The 17,083-nt window shown below is 43.7% G+C and overlaps 2 protein-coding genes and 1 long non-coding RNA gene across 4 annotated transcripts in view; 2 read left to right on the top strand and 1 right to left on the bottom strand.

Annotated features, from left to right (window-relative positions):
• The window catches only part of chst1 (carbohydrate (keratan sulfate Gal-6) sulfotransferase 1), a 47,870-nt gene that overhangs the window by 8,633 nt on the left and 22,154 nt on the right, over positions 1-17,083 (top strand). For both annotated transcript variants that reach the window (XM_084363865.1, XM_084363864.1), the window contains exons 3-5: positions 740-953; positions 1,106-1,332; positions 2,328-2,545. In XM_084363865.1, the coding sequence (XP_084219991.1) occupies positions 740-953; positions 1,106-1,332; positions 2,328-2,545 (659 nt within the window). The remainder of the gene's footprint in view (positions 1-739; positions 954-1,105; positions 1,333-2,327; positions 2,546-17,083) is intronic.
• On the top strand, positions 11,526-13,798 carry LOC311263647 (uncharacterized protein). Its single transcript, XM_084363866.1, has 3 exons — positions 11,526-12,119; positions 12,646-13,478; positions 13,598-13,798. The coding sequence occupies exons 1-2, from the start codon at positions 11,997-11,999 to the stop codon at positions 13,393-13,395; spliced, it is 873 nt and encodes a 290-aa protein (XP_084219992.1). The 5' UTR covers positions 11,526-11,996; the 3' UTR covers positions 13,396-13,478; positions 13,598-13,798.
• LOC311263649 lies at positions 14,099-15,339 on the bottom strand. The gene is made up of 2 exons (XR_014623372.1): positions 15,170-15,339; positions 14,099-14,984 (listed from the first exon to the last, which is right to left on the bottom strand). It is a non-coding gene; the product is annotated as an uncharacterized lncRNA (long non-coding RNA).

The following is a 17,083-nucleotide window of genomic DNA, read 5'->3' as shown; positions in this document are numbered from 1 at the left end:
TTTCCTTGACATTCAACACAGCGACACCATCTAGTGCGTCTGTGGGGATGTTCCTCGATCTGGGCAGTCTTGTTCTGACTGACGGATTGTCTGAGAAACTCCTCCTCATGAGGTACAACCACTGCTTTAGTGATAAACACAACACATAAGCTGGACTATTCTACAATGAAGCCATGGTTTGGTGAGTGACTTTACTAAATTAGTTTGAGGGTGTTTGAATGCACTTCAGATGCCTTTTCAACATGCACATCTTTCACCATCATTTAATGGTGTCAAGAAGGCCAGTCTCATATTATTGATTGATATCTTTTTTGGAGGTAATTTATATTTGTACTAGGCAGTGTTAAGAGGGCCAGCCTCTTTAATATGATGTATTGACATAGTTTTTTGTTTTTGGGGCGTTGCAGCCTACAGCACACATTTTTCTTTGAAGTGCTGTTTGGGCTGGCTTCCACCACCTTTACTATCGACTTTGTTTTATTAAAGAGCATACAAGAGCAATCTTGTGTATGTCCTCCTTGTTAAGATAGGGCTGAAATGTGGGTATATGTGAGGTTTAATGTCATATTCTTAACTGGCAATTACTTACAATTGCTTTTTTGAAATTAATGAGTGTGTAATACATTATTTTTTTTGAGTAACAACCCCAACACTGGATAACACCCACTATGACAGTTATTTTGTCCAAAGAGGTACTCAACTTTCATTGGTTGTACCTTGCAATGTTTTCATATCCCAGGTCTTCTACCTTTTTGAGCCTCTATACCATGTCCAGCTGGCGCTGCTTCCTCGGCTGGCACAGAGTCGGAACCTTGCTGAGAGGAGGGTGATGCTGGGAGCAGCCAGAGACCTGCTGAGGTCCCTGTACCACTGTCACCTCAGCAGTCTGGAGAGTTACATCCGACCACGTCCTGCCAATCACTCCACCGACAAGCTGTTCAGACGAGGAGCTAGTAAGGGACTCATTTCAGCACTTTGTCCACTTGTCCTGCTTTCATTCACATAATGAGATTGATACTACACTAATGTTTTATGTATGTAGCTGTAATGGCAGTGCATTATTGTTATGTACAGTTTTCTTAAATTGTATGTGTCCTTTCTTTAGGCCTGTCTCTGTGCTCCCCCCCTGTGTGTGAGGCCCAGCTGGGCCAAGAGGGGCAGAGCCTGGTGCTGTCTGATGAGGGGGAGTGTGTGAGGAGGTGTGGACCACTCAATGTATCGCTGGCTGCTGATGCCTGTAGAGCAAAACGCCACGCAGCCATCAAGACAGTCAGGATTCCCCAAATAAGTGACCTAAGAGCGCTGATTGAGGACCCAAGACTTAACCTGAAGGTAGAGAAATAATCACAACTATGAATATTATATTTAAAAGCACAATATGTAATTTCTGCTGCTATAGAGGCTCTCTATGAAAAAACAAAAGACATTTGCCAAATGTGGTGTGGGGAGGGCTGGGCAGAGCAGCTTTTGACTGGGCATGACACTACTTAATCTGGAGGCTGGGTTGGGTCTGACCAGTGTTTGGAGGTAGATGGGTGCAGTTCCGTTGACGGCCTTGAAGGCCGCATCTATGCAGGTAGATTGAAAACGAGGCGCGCTGCATCGTTGTGGAGACGCTGCAGTGGTTTAGTCGCAGAGGCTTGGAGTTTCTCCCTGTGTGATACCAGCACCCTAAGATTAGCCTCTATGTCGGAAGCTCTGGCCCCAGGTTAACAGCAAATAGTGGCTGGTGACATTAACGGTGCTGGTAATGGAGTCTCCTATCACTAGCCTGCAGTGTTTAGCCCTGACAGCTGGGGCTGGGGAGGCACGTGAGCCTGCAGGACTAACAACTAGGCTAGCAAGGACAGAAAACTGGTTAGCAGTCGGGAGAGATGACTGCTGACCAGTCCACACAACCGGTGACTTGCTCTTATGCCCCATCCCACGGCAAGGTCAAGCAGGGACAAACTTCACAGCAGCTGCCAACGAGACTCAGCTACTACTAAGGCTAGCAGGCCTACTATCAAGCCCAGGGCTGTCACAGACTACCCAGTAAGAGAAGATCCTTACTTAGAGAAAAAACGTAAAAGTGTTAAAAGCCTAAAGTTAGCTAAGGTAAAGTACCAGTGGGACTATGAAAGACTCAGAAATCGAAGGATAAACAATTAAGATGGATAGACAGGAAGAGAGACACAGTAAACAACAGCTTTTGATTCACGGAAATCCTGGTGGGCATCACAAGAAACAGCCTGTAGTGTCTAGAAGAACTAGAAGTCATTCAGAGACATCTGTACCGTTGCTGACGTTGTAATCACAGTTTATTCCTCATGTTTCATCATCATCAGGTGGTCCAACTTGTTCGAGATCCACGTGGCATCCTGGCATCTCGTATTGAGACATTTCGAGACACTTACCGGCTGTGGCGTCTGTGGAGAGCAACCGGACGGCGACCCCACAACCTGGACCTGGGACAGATCAACACAGTGTGTGAGGACTTCCTCAGGTCTGTGTCCACAGGCCTGGCCAGACCTGCCTGGCTAAGAGGGCGGTACATTCTGCTCAGGTGAGAAGGACAGAGGTAGTATTTGTGGACATACAGTCTGTGTACACAGTGTAAGCCTTAGCACTTTATTTGCGCTACTCTGGCCCATTCACCTACATCAGTGCAGCTGTTTGTCAGTCACCATGATGACTCCAACAACAAAGTTTGGTTGAAGGTGGGGCTGATAAATAAGTGGTGCAGACTGTCACCATGTGGTGGTTTATAAAGCACTTTACAGTACATTTTGACTTGTAACCTCTGAAGCACAGACGCTAAATTCTTTTTGTTTCTTGAATAAATATGATGAGATATTTGGATCATTACCAAAAAATATGGTGAAAAATATGGATGGTTTGTTATTTTAATGTCCCAAACTGTTTATTTGCTTGTTTTCTTGACATGCTTGTAGCTAACAACCATAACCAAATGACTTTAAGGCATTGGTTTTGATAGTCTAATGTTTTTTCCAGGCAAGCTATAGGTGTTCTTAAATATCATGGACACCATCTCCCAGTTAGCATGGCACTCAGTAGGTGTTGAACTGACATGCACAAATTGTACAGTGCGCTGGGAACTAGATTGGCTAACTAGCTTCTACTTTCAGAGTCGAATAGACCGAATCACTGGCTGTGTCCGAAATCCCTCACTACTACCTATATCGTGCACTACATAGTGAGTACGCCATTTTGTAGTGCTGTCCGAATGTCTAGTGGGAATTATTATACCCTATATAGTGGACTTAAAGTATCCCACAATGCATCGCAAAAAGTAGTGTTCACCCGATGGTCACTAGCCAAGCAATATTTACCATCATGCATTGTTCTGAGAGAAAAATGGCAGACGAATGCATTATTCATGTGTGTTTTTATGAGCTATTTTTAGCTTATTTATTCATGTATGTTTTTATGAGCTACTGGACACCTGAATTTCCCCTAAGGCATAGGTCGGCAATAGGGGGCCTGCGGGCCAGATGTTGCCCGTGAGATTGTTTGAACTAGAGAATGAAAATAAAAATATAAAATATACTTTGTAAAAATCGGACTGCCAGTCTCAAAAATGCTCTTTATTTGGAAACTTCATTTTCCAGAACAGAAAAATTTCCTCAATCTAAATGCTTATTTGTTTTATCTGGATACGAGAGTGAATAAGCACATCAGCGAGGGGCAGCGTGAACGCTCAACATGCAAAAACAAATGAAGTCAGTGGACAGCGCCTGGTGCTGAAATTCCAAACTAGTCCCTAAAACACAAGTTGTCATTCAAACAATGGACATAGGCTTCATATTATTGTGAAAATTAAAACACGACTTCTTTCAAACAGGCCAGACATCAAACATAGGCATTTACGTACATAGAACTGTGAAAAGTAAAACCAGAGTTTCAAACATAGCATGCGTGTTATTTAGGCCTTTATATGACTGTGGTGGCACCAAAAATGTGAACTGATAACAATGCATTGCACTGTCAAATCGGAGCAATTCAGAGCAAAAAAGAATGAAGCAAAAAAGCAGAATCCACTCGACCATAGGCTGGAGTGCTCGGCCCCTGAAACGACAGAGCAGACGTGCTACACTTACTGTAGGCCGAATTATGCCTAGCCTACAACGAGACATTCATTAAAAATACAGTTCAGATTTTAGACACAATAACTGGTTTAGATTACTCACCTAGTGTGAAAAGTGGCATCTCCCGCTGATCACTATTTGCTGGATATCTGGTGAAATACACATCACTTTAATCCTCAGGCGGTTCTCGAGATTTTGGTGAGTCAGTCTACTCCACACTTCTGAGCGCATCTCGCACAACTGAGGTGGTTTGGACGTCAATAATTTCCATTTCCAGCGCAGCCTGATCTAAAGAGGGGATCATTTATTTCGCCAGGGAAGAGAAGTTGTCGGCTGGTTTTACTGCAGGGTCACGTATAAAGTCAATGATGTCTTTTGGGATGGAGTAGTCATCAAACCAAGAAGTGAAGTTGGCTCGTATCCTCTTGATGAAGTCAACCATCAGCTCCGTCACTTCTCCCGCTGTCTTCTTCAGTGTGCTGAAATGTAGGAGCCTGCCAGTAGATATGTCTGCCTCAAGCATCTCAAGCTTCCTCGTGAATGACTCCAGTTTTTAAACCATGTCCACAATGGTTTTGTCTCTCCCCTGTAGCTGAAGGTTAAGCAGGTTTAGGTGGCCAAATATGTCAGATAAAAACGCTACATTGGACATGAACTTTTCATCTTCCAGCAGGATAAGGTGGTCAGCTGCTGCCTTGCTCTTGCTCATTCCAAGGAACGCTTTGATCTCATTCAGTAGCGCACAGAAGCGATCCAGTGCTTTCCCCTTGCTTAACCACCGCACATCATTGTGAAGCAGCAAGTCATCGTGGGCGGCATCTCAGCAACAACTCTCAGCAACAAGTTGTCGGAAAAGCCTATGCTGGGTGCTTGATGTACCTCTGACAAAATTAATGACTTTCATCACTTTGTCCATAACATTCTTTAGCTCACCATTCAGTCTGGCACAGAGGACACTTTGGTGGATGAGGCAGTGCAGCCCATGCATTTGGGCCTGCTCACCAGACCTCTGTGCTTTCCCACCATAGCATTAGCCCCGTCTGTCACGATTAGGTTAACCCTCTCAAATGATAATGAATGCAACTGAAACAACTCTTCCAGTTTCGCAAATATAGCATCTCCATTGGTGTGCCCTTCTAATGGAATTAGAGACAGCAGCTCTTCCTTGAAATCCTTCCCATCAAAGTATCTCACATAAACGCACAACTAGGCTACATCTGTGTTGTCAGTGCTCTCATTAATGGCTAAGGATAAGTAGTTTGCGTGACTGACACCATCGATAATTGTACCCTGCTCCGCATCAGACAGCACTTCTAAGCGGCGGACAGTGGACCTCGCAGAGAGCGACATCTGTTTCTAGGGCTGGGTACCAAACTTCGGTTCTTTTATGGCACCGACCGAAATGCTTCTGTAGTACCGAGTATCAAAATATGCCTCGTCTTTCGGTGCCAAGTTTCAGTTCCCAGAGGTTAATCACGGGATCAAGATCTGATAATGCTGCTGATGATTGGATGTAACGTTACACGTGATTGCGGCATGCAGGAAGTGTTTGACTGCAAGATGAGCGGACCGACCATCCTCCTCTCAGCACTTAAGTCCGCCTGTGCAGGGTTCTATACTGCGAGTATTTCACTCGCATTTGCCCCATAAAAAATTTACGTGCGAACCGGGAAAATGATTTTGGCGTACAGTGTGCAAGCAAAGGTCACAAGTTACCATCACAACCACAAGTTACCAGTCCTTTTCACACAGACGTCGCATTATCGCCGCAGTGGCGGTTCGCCAATTCTCCGCCATTGGTTGTTCACACAGAGCCGAGCAGCTCCGGCGTAAAAGACGAACCAGAGTATGATTCACACAGAAAGCCGGCGCCTCGGTCGGGAGGGTTGACAAACAGTTGGTGAGTTTAAGTTTTTTGACAGGGACAGACGCTGTTTTTCGGCCAGAAATGTGACTAATGCCGCGTTCCAGTTACATGGGAGACAACTCGCCCGAGTTGCTCTTACGCGAGAACGTGACGTCATTTCCTGGCTTGTCGCACTTTTAGCGTTCCCGTTTGTCATCGCTACACGACAAGTCGGAAGAACATGGATGCCATCGGGGCAGTAGCAAGCTAGTCATTGTTTTGTTATTGTTAGCTACATTAGCCTATTTAGCAAACCAGCTCGAAAACACTTTACATTGTATTGCAGGCACAGCAAGACCGTGCAATGCATAAATTGGTGACCGGATTAAAGTAGCAATGTAATAAAGTGTGTAAGAGCATTTAAAATCGACATTTAAACGACCAACGTGGTACAAATACAAAGAAAATACATCAATTATGGGTGCAGCCATCTTTGTTTGTCAAGTCGTTTGCCAAATCTGGCTCAACTCGGTGTACTCTCAGGAGGACCGAGTCGGAAAGTGGATATTCCGACCAAAAGGGGGCGTGCCTCTGTGAAATGTCGCGAGACAGCTGCGAGATTTCCCACTTTCCAACTCGGGCGAGTGTTCTCCCATGTAACTGGAACGCAACATAAGAGTCGGTCGGACAGACAGGAGGACAGAGGCTTTTCCTCATATAAGTTGCCAAAGACACGACCAGTTACTACCTCACAGTTGTATGGTCATGTGACGTTGCTTTGTGAGACATTTCTCTATATTTTGTTGAGTGATGGACCTGTTCAGTTATTGTTTTGCAAATACTGCAGGGGCCAGAAGCTGAAAAAAAATGTTTTGTGTTGCCTCCAATGAAAAAAATCAAATCAAACACTGTAAATCTGTTGAAAAACAGCTGAAATAAAACTCAAGATTTGTACTGTAATGTGTTATGTAATATTCTTTGTGTAAGAATTAATATTATAAAATTGGTATCGAAAAAAGTATCGTTCAGGAACCGGTATAGAAGTGAAGGTATCGGTATTGGTACCAGAATCGAAAATTTTTGATTGATACCCAGCCCTATCTGTTTCACTGACCCGATCACATCATCCATCGACTTGTTGGTATCAAGTTCCTCCAAAACTGTCACCATCATCTCCTTGAAGACCTCTGTGTCAGTGAATGGCTTGTTGTGCTTTGCAAGCACCCAGGACGCTTTCAGAGATGCACTAGTTATCTTCTGTTGGGATGTGAGGCCTCGCACCAGGATCCTGTTGCTGTGTGCATAAGCACCAGTGTTGGGAACGTTACTTTAACCCTCTGGAGTCAAGGGTATAATTGGCCGTTTTTGACTACTTTTCATTTTACCTTTATATTTCACCTTAAAAACTGTTTACCTTGCCTTGTTTGGTGTCATTTTTTTCAGCACAACCTACTTACTATATATATATATACTATAGACATACTATACTAACACAGTGGACCTAAAATCACACAGAAAACATAAAATCCGAGTAGAAAAAAGTTATATTTTTTATTGTGAAAACCACAAATATGTTTAACCAACCATTTTTATAACTTATAATGCAAATATAAATTGTGAAATTCAAAACCTTTGTACAATTTTAACACACAACAGACTAATTTACCACTATTTACATTAAAATGCAGGCAATGCCTCAGGCGTTTTTTGTACAACTATTTACAAAACACAAATGGCACACAAATGATTTGTGCCACTCAAAAAAACAGTTCCTGTCCACCACAACACAGAGGGGCACATCACAGGCCTGACACTTCCAGGGTGTGTCACTCCTCCTGTTGTCCACCTGAAGGCAGCGCTTGCACTTCAGTCTGCCTTTGGTGGCTTTATGGCCAGCGTCTGTGTCTGTGGTGATGGGCACAGGAATGTGATCAGCCCTCCTGCTCTGGGGAACACCTGCTTTGTCCATGCCACAAAGCTGAGACACCAGCTCCACCATGAAGTCCTTGTGTGTCATGGGCTGCACCTGCTTGGCATTGCTCATCTCACGGTGCAGGATGAAGGCATTTGTTGTTGCAATGTCCAGGAAGTGCAGCAACACGGTCCGGTACCAGCGAGCAGTTTTTCTGTGGGTTGAGTAGTACTGGATGAGCTGGTCTGACAGGTCGACCCCACCCATGCTCTTGTTGTAGGCCATGATTGGTGTGGGACAGGGGATGTCTCTCACAGCCCAGCGTCCATCTCCATCCTTCACTCTTCTCTGCACTGTCTCACCTGAAAATGCAGGATGGATGGTGGAGCACACAGACACCTCCCGTGTATCCATCCACTTCACAAACACCAGTGGCCCCTCTCTGATCCATCTCACTGATCCTCTTCCACATTTTTTGGTGAGAGCATTTGCCCTCCCTCTGGGGCATCCTCTTCTGTTCTCCCTGTAGGTGCCACATGCTCCAAACTTCATGCTGGCCAGGTCCATGAACAGTTTGGGGCTGGTGTAGAAATTGTCCATGTAGATATGGTACCCAGTACCAAGACAGGATGGCTGAATGAGGTCCATGACTACATCATAAGACTGCCCATGCTCACTTGCAGTTACAGCCTTCCCAGTGTAAATGCTGAACCTGATGGTGTAGCCACTGCTCGACTCAGCCAATACAAAAAGTTTTATCCCCCATTTAGTTGGCTTATCTTTCATGTACTGTGTCATGCCGGTCTTTGCCTTAGTTGCCACCATCCTTTCATCCACTGACAGCTCCCTCCTCGGGTGGTAATAAGACTGGCAGGCAAGGAGGATGTCATCATACAGAGGCCTGACTCTGAACAGTTTGTCATGGCCTGGTGTCCCCTTCTTCCTGTCGTTCTCTGCATCCTCCTCGGGATCACTGAGGTGGATGTTCCAGAATATGGACCTGAACCTGTCTCTGGTCATCACTTTGGCTGGAAGTGGCACAGACAAAATGTGATTCTGTCTCCAGTAGTCCTGGAGACTCGGCAGCGACACCAATGACATGTAGATCAGGAGACCAAAAAACTCATACAGGTCCTCCTTCTCTACGTCAGTCCACTTGTATTTTTTCCCTGACTCTTTGTTTTTTGCAGCATTTTTGTTGGTGTTGCTGCAGATGGTATTGACCGTGTCAGTGGCAAAAAACAAAAGAAAAAGGTCTTTTGGACTGTGGGGGGAAAGTGTCTCTACCTGGACTCCTGGTGGTCTGTGAGGCTGGAACCTGCTTACTACTGGGGCAGTGTCAGCATCCTCCTCTGTCTTCCAGGGCTCAGAGCTGCTGCATGGCTCTGCTGCATGAGCCAGCGGGGACCAGGACCTGGTGGGTGTGCCGCGCCGTCCCGTCCTCTTGGTGGGCGTGCCGCGCCGTCCCGTCCGCTGGGCGGATCTCCTACTCCGTACACACGTCGGAGGCTCCTCTTCCTCTCTCTCCTCCTCCAAAACAAACGAGGGATCATCCACTTCGTCGTCAAACTCCTCACTCTCCGGCTCAGAGTCAGACTCGGGCTCCGCCGCGTCTCCCTCCGCTTCGTCCAGCTCGAAGAAGAGCTCCGCCGCCCGCTCCACATTCATCAGCCGTCTCATCGTTTTGTCACACAAAACAAAAAAACGACTGCACTACACACTAAACACACGACCCTACACACTACACTAAACCACTACACACTAACTATGCACTCAAAATACGCTAAATGTCACAAATAACTCCAATCTCAAAACTCGCTATCACTATCTCTGTCTCTATCTATCGCCGCCGTAACTCCCACAACTTTCCCTTTTTTCCCCAGCAACTAAATACCGCACTTTGCCACATTATTTTTTGATTGATCGATGTGGTGCATTTTTCCACCAATGAATGAGTGGTTGCCATGGTTTTTGGTTTTGTTTTTTTTTGCTGCCAGCACTTTCGTTACACTCACTTACTCGCTTTTCCGGTCTCTAAATGCACCGAACGTGCATCGAAGGTGACGAAAATATTCAGGAAAAAGTATGGCGTAAATAATGTATCATAAATCTGGTTTTATTTGGCCTATCAACACAATTTAAAAACGAATATGTAGTTTGTGGTCAGCACTTTCGACACCAGTTGAAACAGACTTGGGACAAGGCTGCGTCTTGCTGCTGCGTCGTCATTAATCTGTCACGTGATTAAGACGCGCGGGCGCGTCCAGGGACTCCAGAAGGTTAAAAAAGTAATTAGTTATAGTTACTCACTACTTGTTCCAAAAAGTAACTGAGTTAGTAACTGAATTACTCTATAATAAAAGTAACTCGTTACCAGGGAAAGTAACTATTTGCGTTACAGTTAAAAAAAAAAGTTGCTATATGTCAAAGAATTCGGATTTTTTTTTAGCTGTTTTCACAAGTCAGTTGAAATGAGTAGAACAGACAGGTGCTTGTACATAACCTTCGATATTTATTGCACATCGACAGACAGCAAGAGGTTTATCCTGCACTTCAAGTATTATCTTTGTAAGAAAAGTAAACAGTTAAACTATATAAAGTGCGTTTAACTCTATAGCAAATTAAATCAAACTCTCACAACCTGAGACAACTGGTCAAGTAAACAACCTGTACTTCCAAGTATTTTGTTCACAACAAAAGTAAACATTTAAACAACAAAAAATTGTGTTTAGCTCTGTAGCCTTATTCTTAATTAAATACATCAAACTCCCAGTCTCAGACAAGTGGTCTGGTAGACATTCTGTATTTCAAATATTTTCTTCAAAAGTAAACAGTTAAATAATATAAAGTGTGTTTGCATGAACTGTAGCAAATTAAATAAATCAAACTCTAACAACCTGAGATAAATAGTCTGGAAGACATAGGCTGCTGTATTTCTTTATCTTCATTAAAAAAGTACAGTTTAACAAGATGGAGTGCTTTTAAAGATTGAACTTTAGCTCCTAGATATTTATCTACCCATCCAAACACTCCTTCTAAAACACTCATCTATTCATTTATCCGTCATGTATCCGACTAACTCATGTAGCCTAACCATCCTACCCTTCAAACCACTGGTTGTATCTAAGAAGCAGCAGCATTTCAAACCTCTTGTCTGTCAGCCTGTTCCTCTTTGGGGTGAAGACCAGCTTCCCCAGGCTAAATAGTCTCTCTACTGGGGCACTGGATGGAGTGGCTGCATTGTATTTTAGTGAAATGTTCTTTATCAGTGGGAATCCGTTAAGAGTGTCCATCCCTTGTGCTCCTGATTTTAAATAGTCAGTGACTTGGCTTTCCACAGAAGCAGAGGTGTCCTCCTCATCCTCAAAGGAAAATAATTCATCCTCTATGGCTGAGTCGGTGCTGAGGCTGCGCGTTGGTGCGTTGGTACCTGTTAGCTGGTCTTCATCATTGGGCATTTTTCCGGCACTCCGCCAGCAGACTTGCCTTGGCGTTGTCCTTCCTTTCCTGTGTCCGCAGCCAACGTAGCTTAAATCTGGGCAGTGTCACCGCAGCCAAGACGGCAGTCTCACTTTCCAGCACCTCTGCAAATCTGGTTTTGATTGCCTGAAATGAGACACACACACACACACACACACACACAGCATTGCACATTATGAGCTAAGAGAAATACATTTCATTTTACTTTGATTTCATAATTCATAATTAATACATAGTTCATGTATGGGAGTATGTATTCAATGTATTTGAAGAAATACTAGCTCTTACCTTGACAACAGCCTCTGGAAGGTCACCAAGGATTTGGAGGCCACTCCAGGGTCTTGGAGATCGAGAGCTGTGTCCCAATTCAGGGGCTGCAGCCTTGGAAGGACCAAGCCTACGCGGTCTACGGAGGCAACGGCTTCGGAGGCTCCTCCAAAGGCTGGGTCAACTGTCGGTAAATGGGACGGTCTAGCCTACGTGAGCATTTCCTGATTGCGTCACGACGTCATCACTTCTGCCGGCCAAGCCTGGGAAAAACACCGGTCACAACGATACAAATTGACATTACAGAAAATACAACTGACAGACGACACAGAAACGACAACTGACAGACAACACAGAAACGACAACTGACAGACAACACAGAAACGACAACTGACAGACGACAATGATGGAGCCAGAGGTTTTGTTTTTTTTAATATATTTTTTGTTTGAGGAAGAGGAGAGGCGGCTGCGTCGACAGCAACACCGGCGGCTTGTTTATCTCCGGCTGAGAGAGAACCGTGGGGAGGTAACGTTAAACCTGTTATTTTAACCCATTTTAATGTTCATACATAGCTAGCGTAGTCCGTGGTGATTAGTATACCCGTTAATAAACGATACAGTTAAATGACAAGCCATATTAAGTATAGATTGACATGGTCAATGTCATTTCACCACAAGACTTGATACAGGGTTCGTACAGGTGCTTAAAATCTAAAATCTTTGAAAATGCTGTAATTTTAACGCTGTGTTTTTCAAGGTCTGAAAAGTGCTTGAATTTGAGTTTAAATGCTTGGCTTATAAAGTGATTGAATTGAATAGTAAAATGTGTACGAACCCTGTAAATAAACCCTGACTTAAATCAATATTAAAATGTTGTGTCTTTAAACATCAAAACCATATTGAGAAGCCAAAGTGGATAGATGGACAGATAAAGCATTATTGGTCTAAGCTTTAACATTAATTAGTTAATTAATTGTCGTATTGACTGAAATTCAATAGCTATTGTTTAATCATTTATGTCCTCCTGTTCTTACCCTCCTTTCTCCATCCAGACAAGGCCACTGTACTGCCGGATCAATCTAGATGTTCCAATTTTTCAACTGTTCTTCGATGATCATGACACCACCAAAGACTTCAGGCTGAGCAGAGAGTCCCTGGCGGTGCTGCTGGACCTTCTCCACCAGGAAAGACGACACGGATGGGGTGCCACAATAGAGACATTGGTCTTTCTCTTCTGGCTGGCGAGTGGGACATCGTACAGGGTGGTCTCAAGGGTGTTTGGGATGCCTCGCTCCACTGTTCACCGCATCATCCATCGAGTTACTGAGGAGGTGGTGGCCATTCGCCACAGGGTCATCCAACTCCCCAAGACCGCAGACGACCTGGCGACAGTAACTCAGGGTTTGCAGGGCTGGCAAGACACAGAGCTTTTCGAAAAGCTGCTGGAGCAATCGACGGCTGCCATGTCAGGATCAAGCCACCAAGCAGTCCTGATGGTCAGTGCTATAGAAACAGGAAACTGTTTCCTTCCATCATCCTGCAAGCAGTTTGTGACCATCAGGGCCGCTTCATCGACACGTATGTGGGCTGGCCGGGGTTGGTGCACGACTCCAGGGTCCTCCGGCACAGCCCACTGTACAGGCGTGGCATCTACCCTCCTCCAGGGTACTTCATCTTGGCAGACGGTGGATACCCATGCCTCCAACATCCACTCCCCCTCATCACTCCCTACAAACAACCAGTGCAAGGTGTGGGAGCCCAGCGCTTCAATGCCCATCACTCCAGGGCACGCTCCATCATAGAGCGTGCCTTTGGGATGATGAAGACGAGGTTCAGAGCCATCTTCCTCCAAGCGCTAGAGGTGCACCACACCTTTGTGTCTCACGTATGTTATTACACAACAGAACAGAATTATTGTTAGATGGTGAATAACAGTAAATTAATTAATTAAAATAAAATTACAATTACATTAACTTAATCTTTGTTTTCTCTTGTTTTCTACAGGTCATAACAGCATGTGCCGTCCTGCACAACATTTGCCTGGGTGCTGGTGACATCATGGCCCCAGAGGATGAAGTGCAGGACGACATGCCAGAGGATGAGGGGGAGAACGAGTTGGAGGCAGCCAGTGGTGCACCGTGGCGGGACCAGCTGTCTGCCGAGGTGTCTGCCCTGGAGGAGGGTGTACTTGACCATGACTACCTTTAGAGGGCAAGTAAAATAATTTTAAAGCTATTCCTATTTAAAGTGTTGGTAACATTTTATAATAATGATCATTAGTAAGTCCTTTATAAGACATTAGTTAATGATGAACAAATCATGAACAAAACTTTAATAAACCTTTGTAAATGATTAGTTAATACTAAATTAACATATCACAAATATGTTGTAAGTCATCTGCAAATGACTTGTTAACCATGAAATATACATGAACAAATCATTAGTAAATGATTACTTAATGATTTGTTGATATATTATGAATGAGTTGTGAGCCATGTCATGTACCAAGGAGTAGCATACCATTTTAATTGTTCCTCACCGGTTACAAAAAACAATCTACAGTCAAATGACTCTTAAAAGTGACAAAAGATTTATTGCAAAAATGGAGTAACAAAAACACAAAAAACCGACCTTACATCACACTAAAAATTGGAACACAGCAGCACTGAGGGAACACTTGCTGCCTGGTGTAAGGTTCACCCACACCCATGTCAAACAAACATCCTGTCCCACCTTTTACTTTCTCTTAATTATGGGGAGAAGCTTACCATTTTTTTTAAGTGTTTAGTTGACCCTTAAGTTACAAGATTGTTATGCACTACGTCATGCAGTTTTTAGCCCTTTACTTCAGTACAGGATCAAAGGGTGAGCAACTAACTGCAGAATGATAAAAAAAACCAATTAGCTGCATTTACAATTTGTCATTACAACTTATCTATACAGTTTCCCAATGTCATGATTGAGTCGGCCTAGTGCTCCATTACGATGTTCTTTTGCAAGCCATTCATGCCATTCAATCACTGCCAGGTGGTCTACCAGTAATTCTTCTGTACGGTTACCCCTTAGCCTCCAAACAGTCTCCTTATAGGTTCTCCAAGCCCTCTCTAAGTGCTCCTGTTTGTGCATCAACAAATGCTACACTGTGGTTCACAGTGTAATGTCTGTAACCTAGCTGAGGCAGAGCATGTCGGTAGGCCCGCCACTCATCGCTGATGATGATGGACCCTCTCTTGGCATGGTGAGCTATGAGTGGAATCAGTTCTCTTCTAGTCCTCCTTTCAACCAAGCGGAGGACTGGTTTTGCAGATGAGCCCATTCTGTGCTTCACACCCAGCATTCCAAACACCCACTTCCTCCTTTTCCATCCACCATCCATTCTCCCTCGTCCATACTGTGACAGTATTTTGTTTTAAAAAGAAGAAAAGGACATGATAGGACACAAATTAGTTTGAATTAATTTTCATAGATCACAATAAAGTGTAAACCCTGGGTAATAACAGTGGTGTGGCTAGCTGAATATATTATTATTAATACTAAATGTAATCATTTTACTTTCACAATAATAATTGTACTTGCCTTTCTTTTATGTCGGAAGTGACTTTCATCTATTACAACAAACTGTCTTCGTCCTCCTATATGCTGTCCTGTTCGTCTTTTTAGTCTTTCCATTGCCACCACACATGCTTCTCGCACTTTTTTGGCCATCATGGACAAGGTTGCAGAGCTCTCTGCTATGTTGTCTTCCATCATATCAATTTGCCGTAACCGAAGTCCTTGAGAAAACCTTGAAAATAAATGAGAAAATGCATGAACAAAAGCACAATGGCAAGAGCAGAAAGAGTACAAAATGTAGGCAATACATTTTACATAATAATATTGTTAATTGTTAAACTAACCTGTACACAAATCTCATCCAATTGAAGAGGGAGACTTTGGAATGGCTGAAAATTGACCTGTGCCTAATTGACTTCCTTATTTGTCTGCCTCTGTGGCTGCTTCGCTGACACCTCCTGGGAGATAAGTGAAAAGTAAAACAGACAGTTACAGTTACTAATGCCCTCAAGCTTCTACATATGAAAAATATGAGTTTATAAATCATAACAATCTCTGACGGAGGCATTCTGCTGTGTAATGAGTACTTTTACTTTTGATACTTTAAATACATTTTGAAGCTCATTTTCTGTACTACTACTGTCAGTGGCGGTCCTAGTTTGCGTGACGCCCTGGGCGAACCTCACCTTCAGCCAGCCCACCCCCAGAAAAAAAAAAACTAATGCACAAAATAACTTTTTATTAAACTAATATTCACAATATTATTATGACTGAAATGTGCTTTATTTGGAAACAATTCGTGATGTGATTGACTTTAGCCTACTGATTGCATTAGTTGTGCACTATCAAATGAATCTAATATGAATGTATACATGACTGATTTCTCCTTTTGGTTTGCAGTAACTGGGCAATTTTCATACTCATATTTATTATTTATTAATAACAATACACTGCCCACACTGTATAATTACACTGTTTGTGTACATACTATGTATATACAATTCTATTTCTTACCTTTTTATTACATTGTTTATTTTTTACTATTATTATTGCTTATTGTTATATTGAAGTGTCCTTTGACTGCTGTGACACACAAATTTCCCCGTTTGCGGGACTAATAAAAGAATTCTGATTCTGATTCTGAATCCCCCGCTACCCCCCGCACCAGTATGAGAGCTGAGGTCCAGTAGGTGAAACTATCCACCGCCCCCCTCCCCCTTCTTCCACAGCCTCGGTATGTGAGACTCTCTCAGCAGCAGACGCACCTTTATAAAACAGAGGGCGCCCAGCCGCACACTCCCCACACGGCAACATGACATATTGACTTGACGTGTAAATGAGCAATACTAGAACCGGATGAAATGCATGCAAACAGATTTAAGGCAGCCGGTACGGGTCGGCACCGGGGAGATCCGCCGACATGAGATAAGCCCAGTAGCGGCTGCTACAGAGCCGGTTCCTGTGGGCGACTGTCCGCTCGCTTTTTTTTGTGTGCTTTTTTTCATTCATTCATTTCAGTCATTCCTCCACAAATGCCGCCCTGGGCGGCTGCCCATATTGCCCATATGAGGAACCGCCCCTGACTACTGTAATAAAATAACTAATGGTGACTTAGATTTGCAAATAAATAGGCTATTTTACATTGAGGTATTTCTATTTTTACTTACTACCTGTTTTTACCAATACAAGATCTCAATACTTCCACCAGTGATGGGTTAACTACTGCCAAAGCTTACCATTCAAAGCGGTCAGTGCAGTCACGTTTCTTCAACTTCATCATATGACCACAGGAACTGCATTTCATTTTTCTTTTGAGTATATGTTTCTTTTGCAGCCATTCGATAAGTTTCAGGTGTTTCTTTGTAGATTTCTTCCCCTCGACCAGCTCTCTCAACTTGTTTGCTAAACCAGGCATCTTTTCTGAACACCAGCTTAACG

The sequence above is a fragment of the Pagrus pagrus genome, assembly GCF_965226575.1.
Source record: "Pagrus pagrus genome assembly, chromosome: 10".
Lineage (NCBI taxonomy): Eukaryota > Metazoa > Chordata > Actinopteri > Spariformes > Sparidae > Pagrus > Pagrus pagrus.
This window is presented reverse-complemented; position numbering and strand designations above follow the sequence as displayed.

What these genes read in the sequence shown, in the direction of transcription:
- LOC311263647 (XM_084363866.1), top strand. Translation starts at nt 11,997, where the DNA reads ATGATGGAGCCAGAGGTTTTGTTTTTTTTAATATATTTTTTGTTTGAG. An exon ending in TGAGAGAGAACCGTGGGGAG is followed by an intron (nt 12,120 to 12,645) that starts GTAACGTTAAAC and finishes TTCTCCATCCAG; the next exon opens with ACAAGGCCACTGTACTGCCG.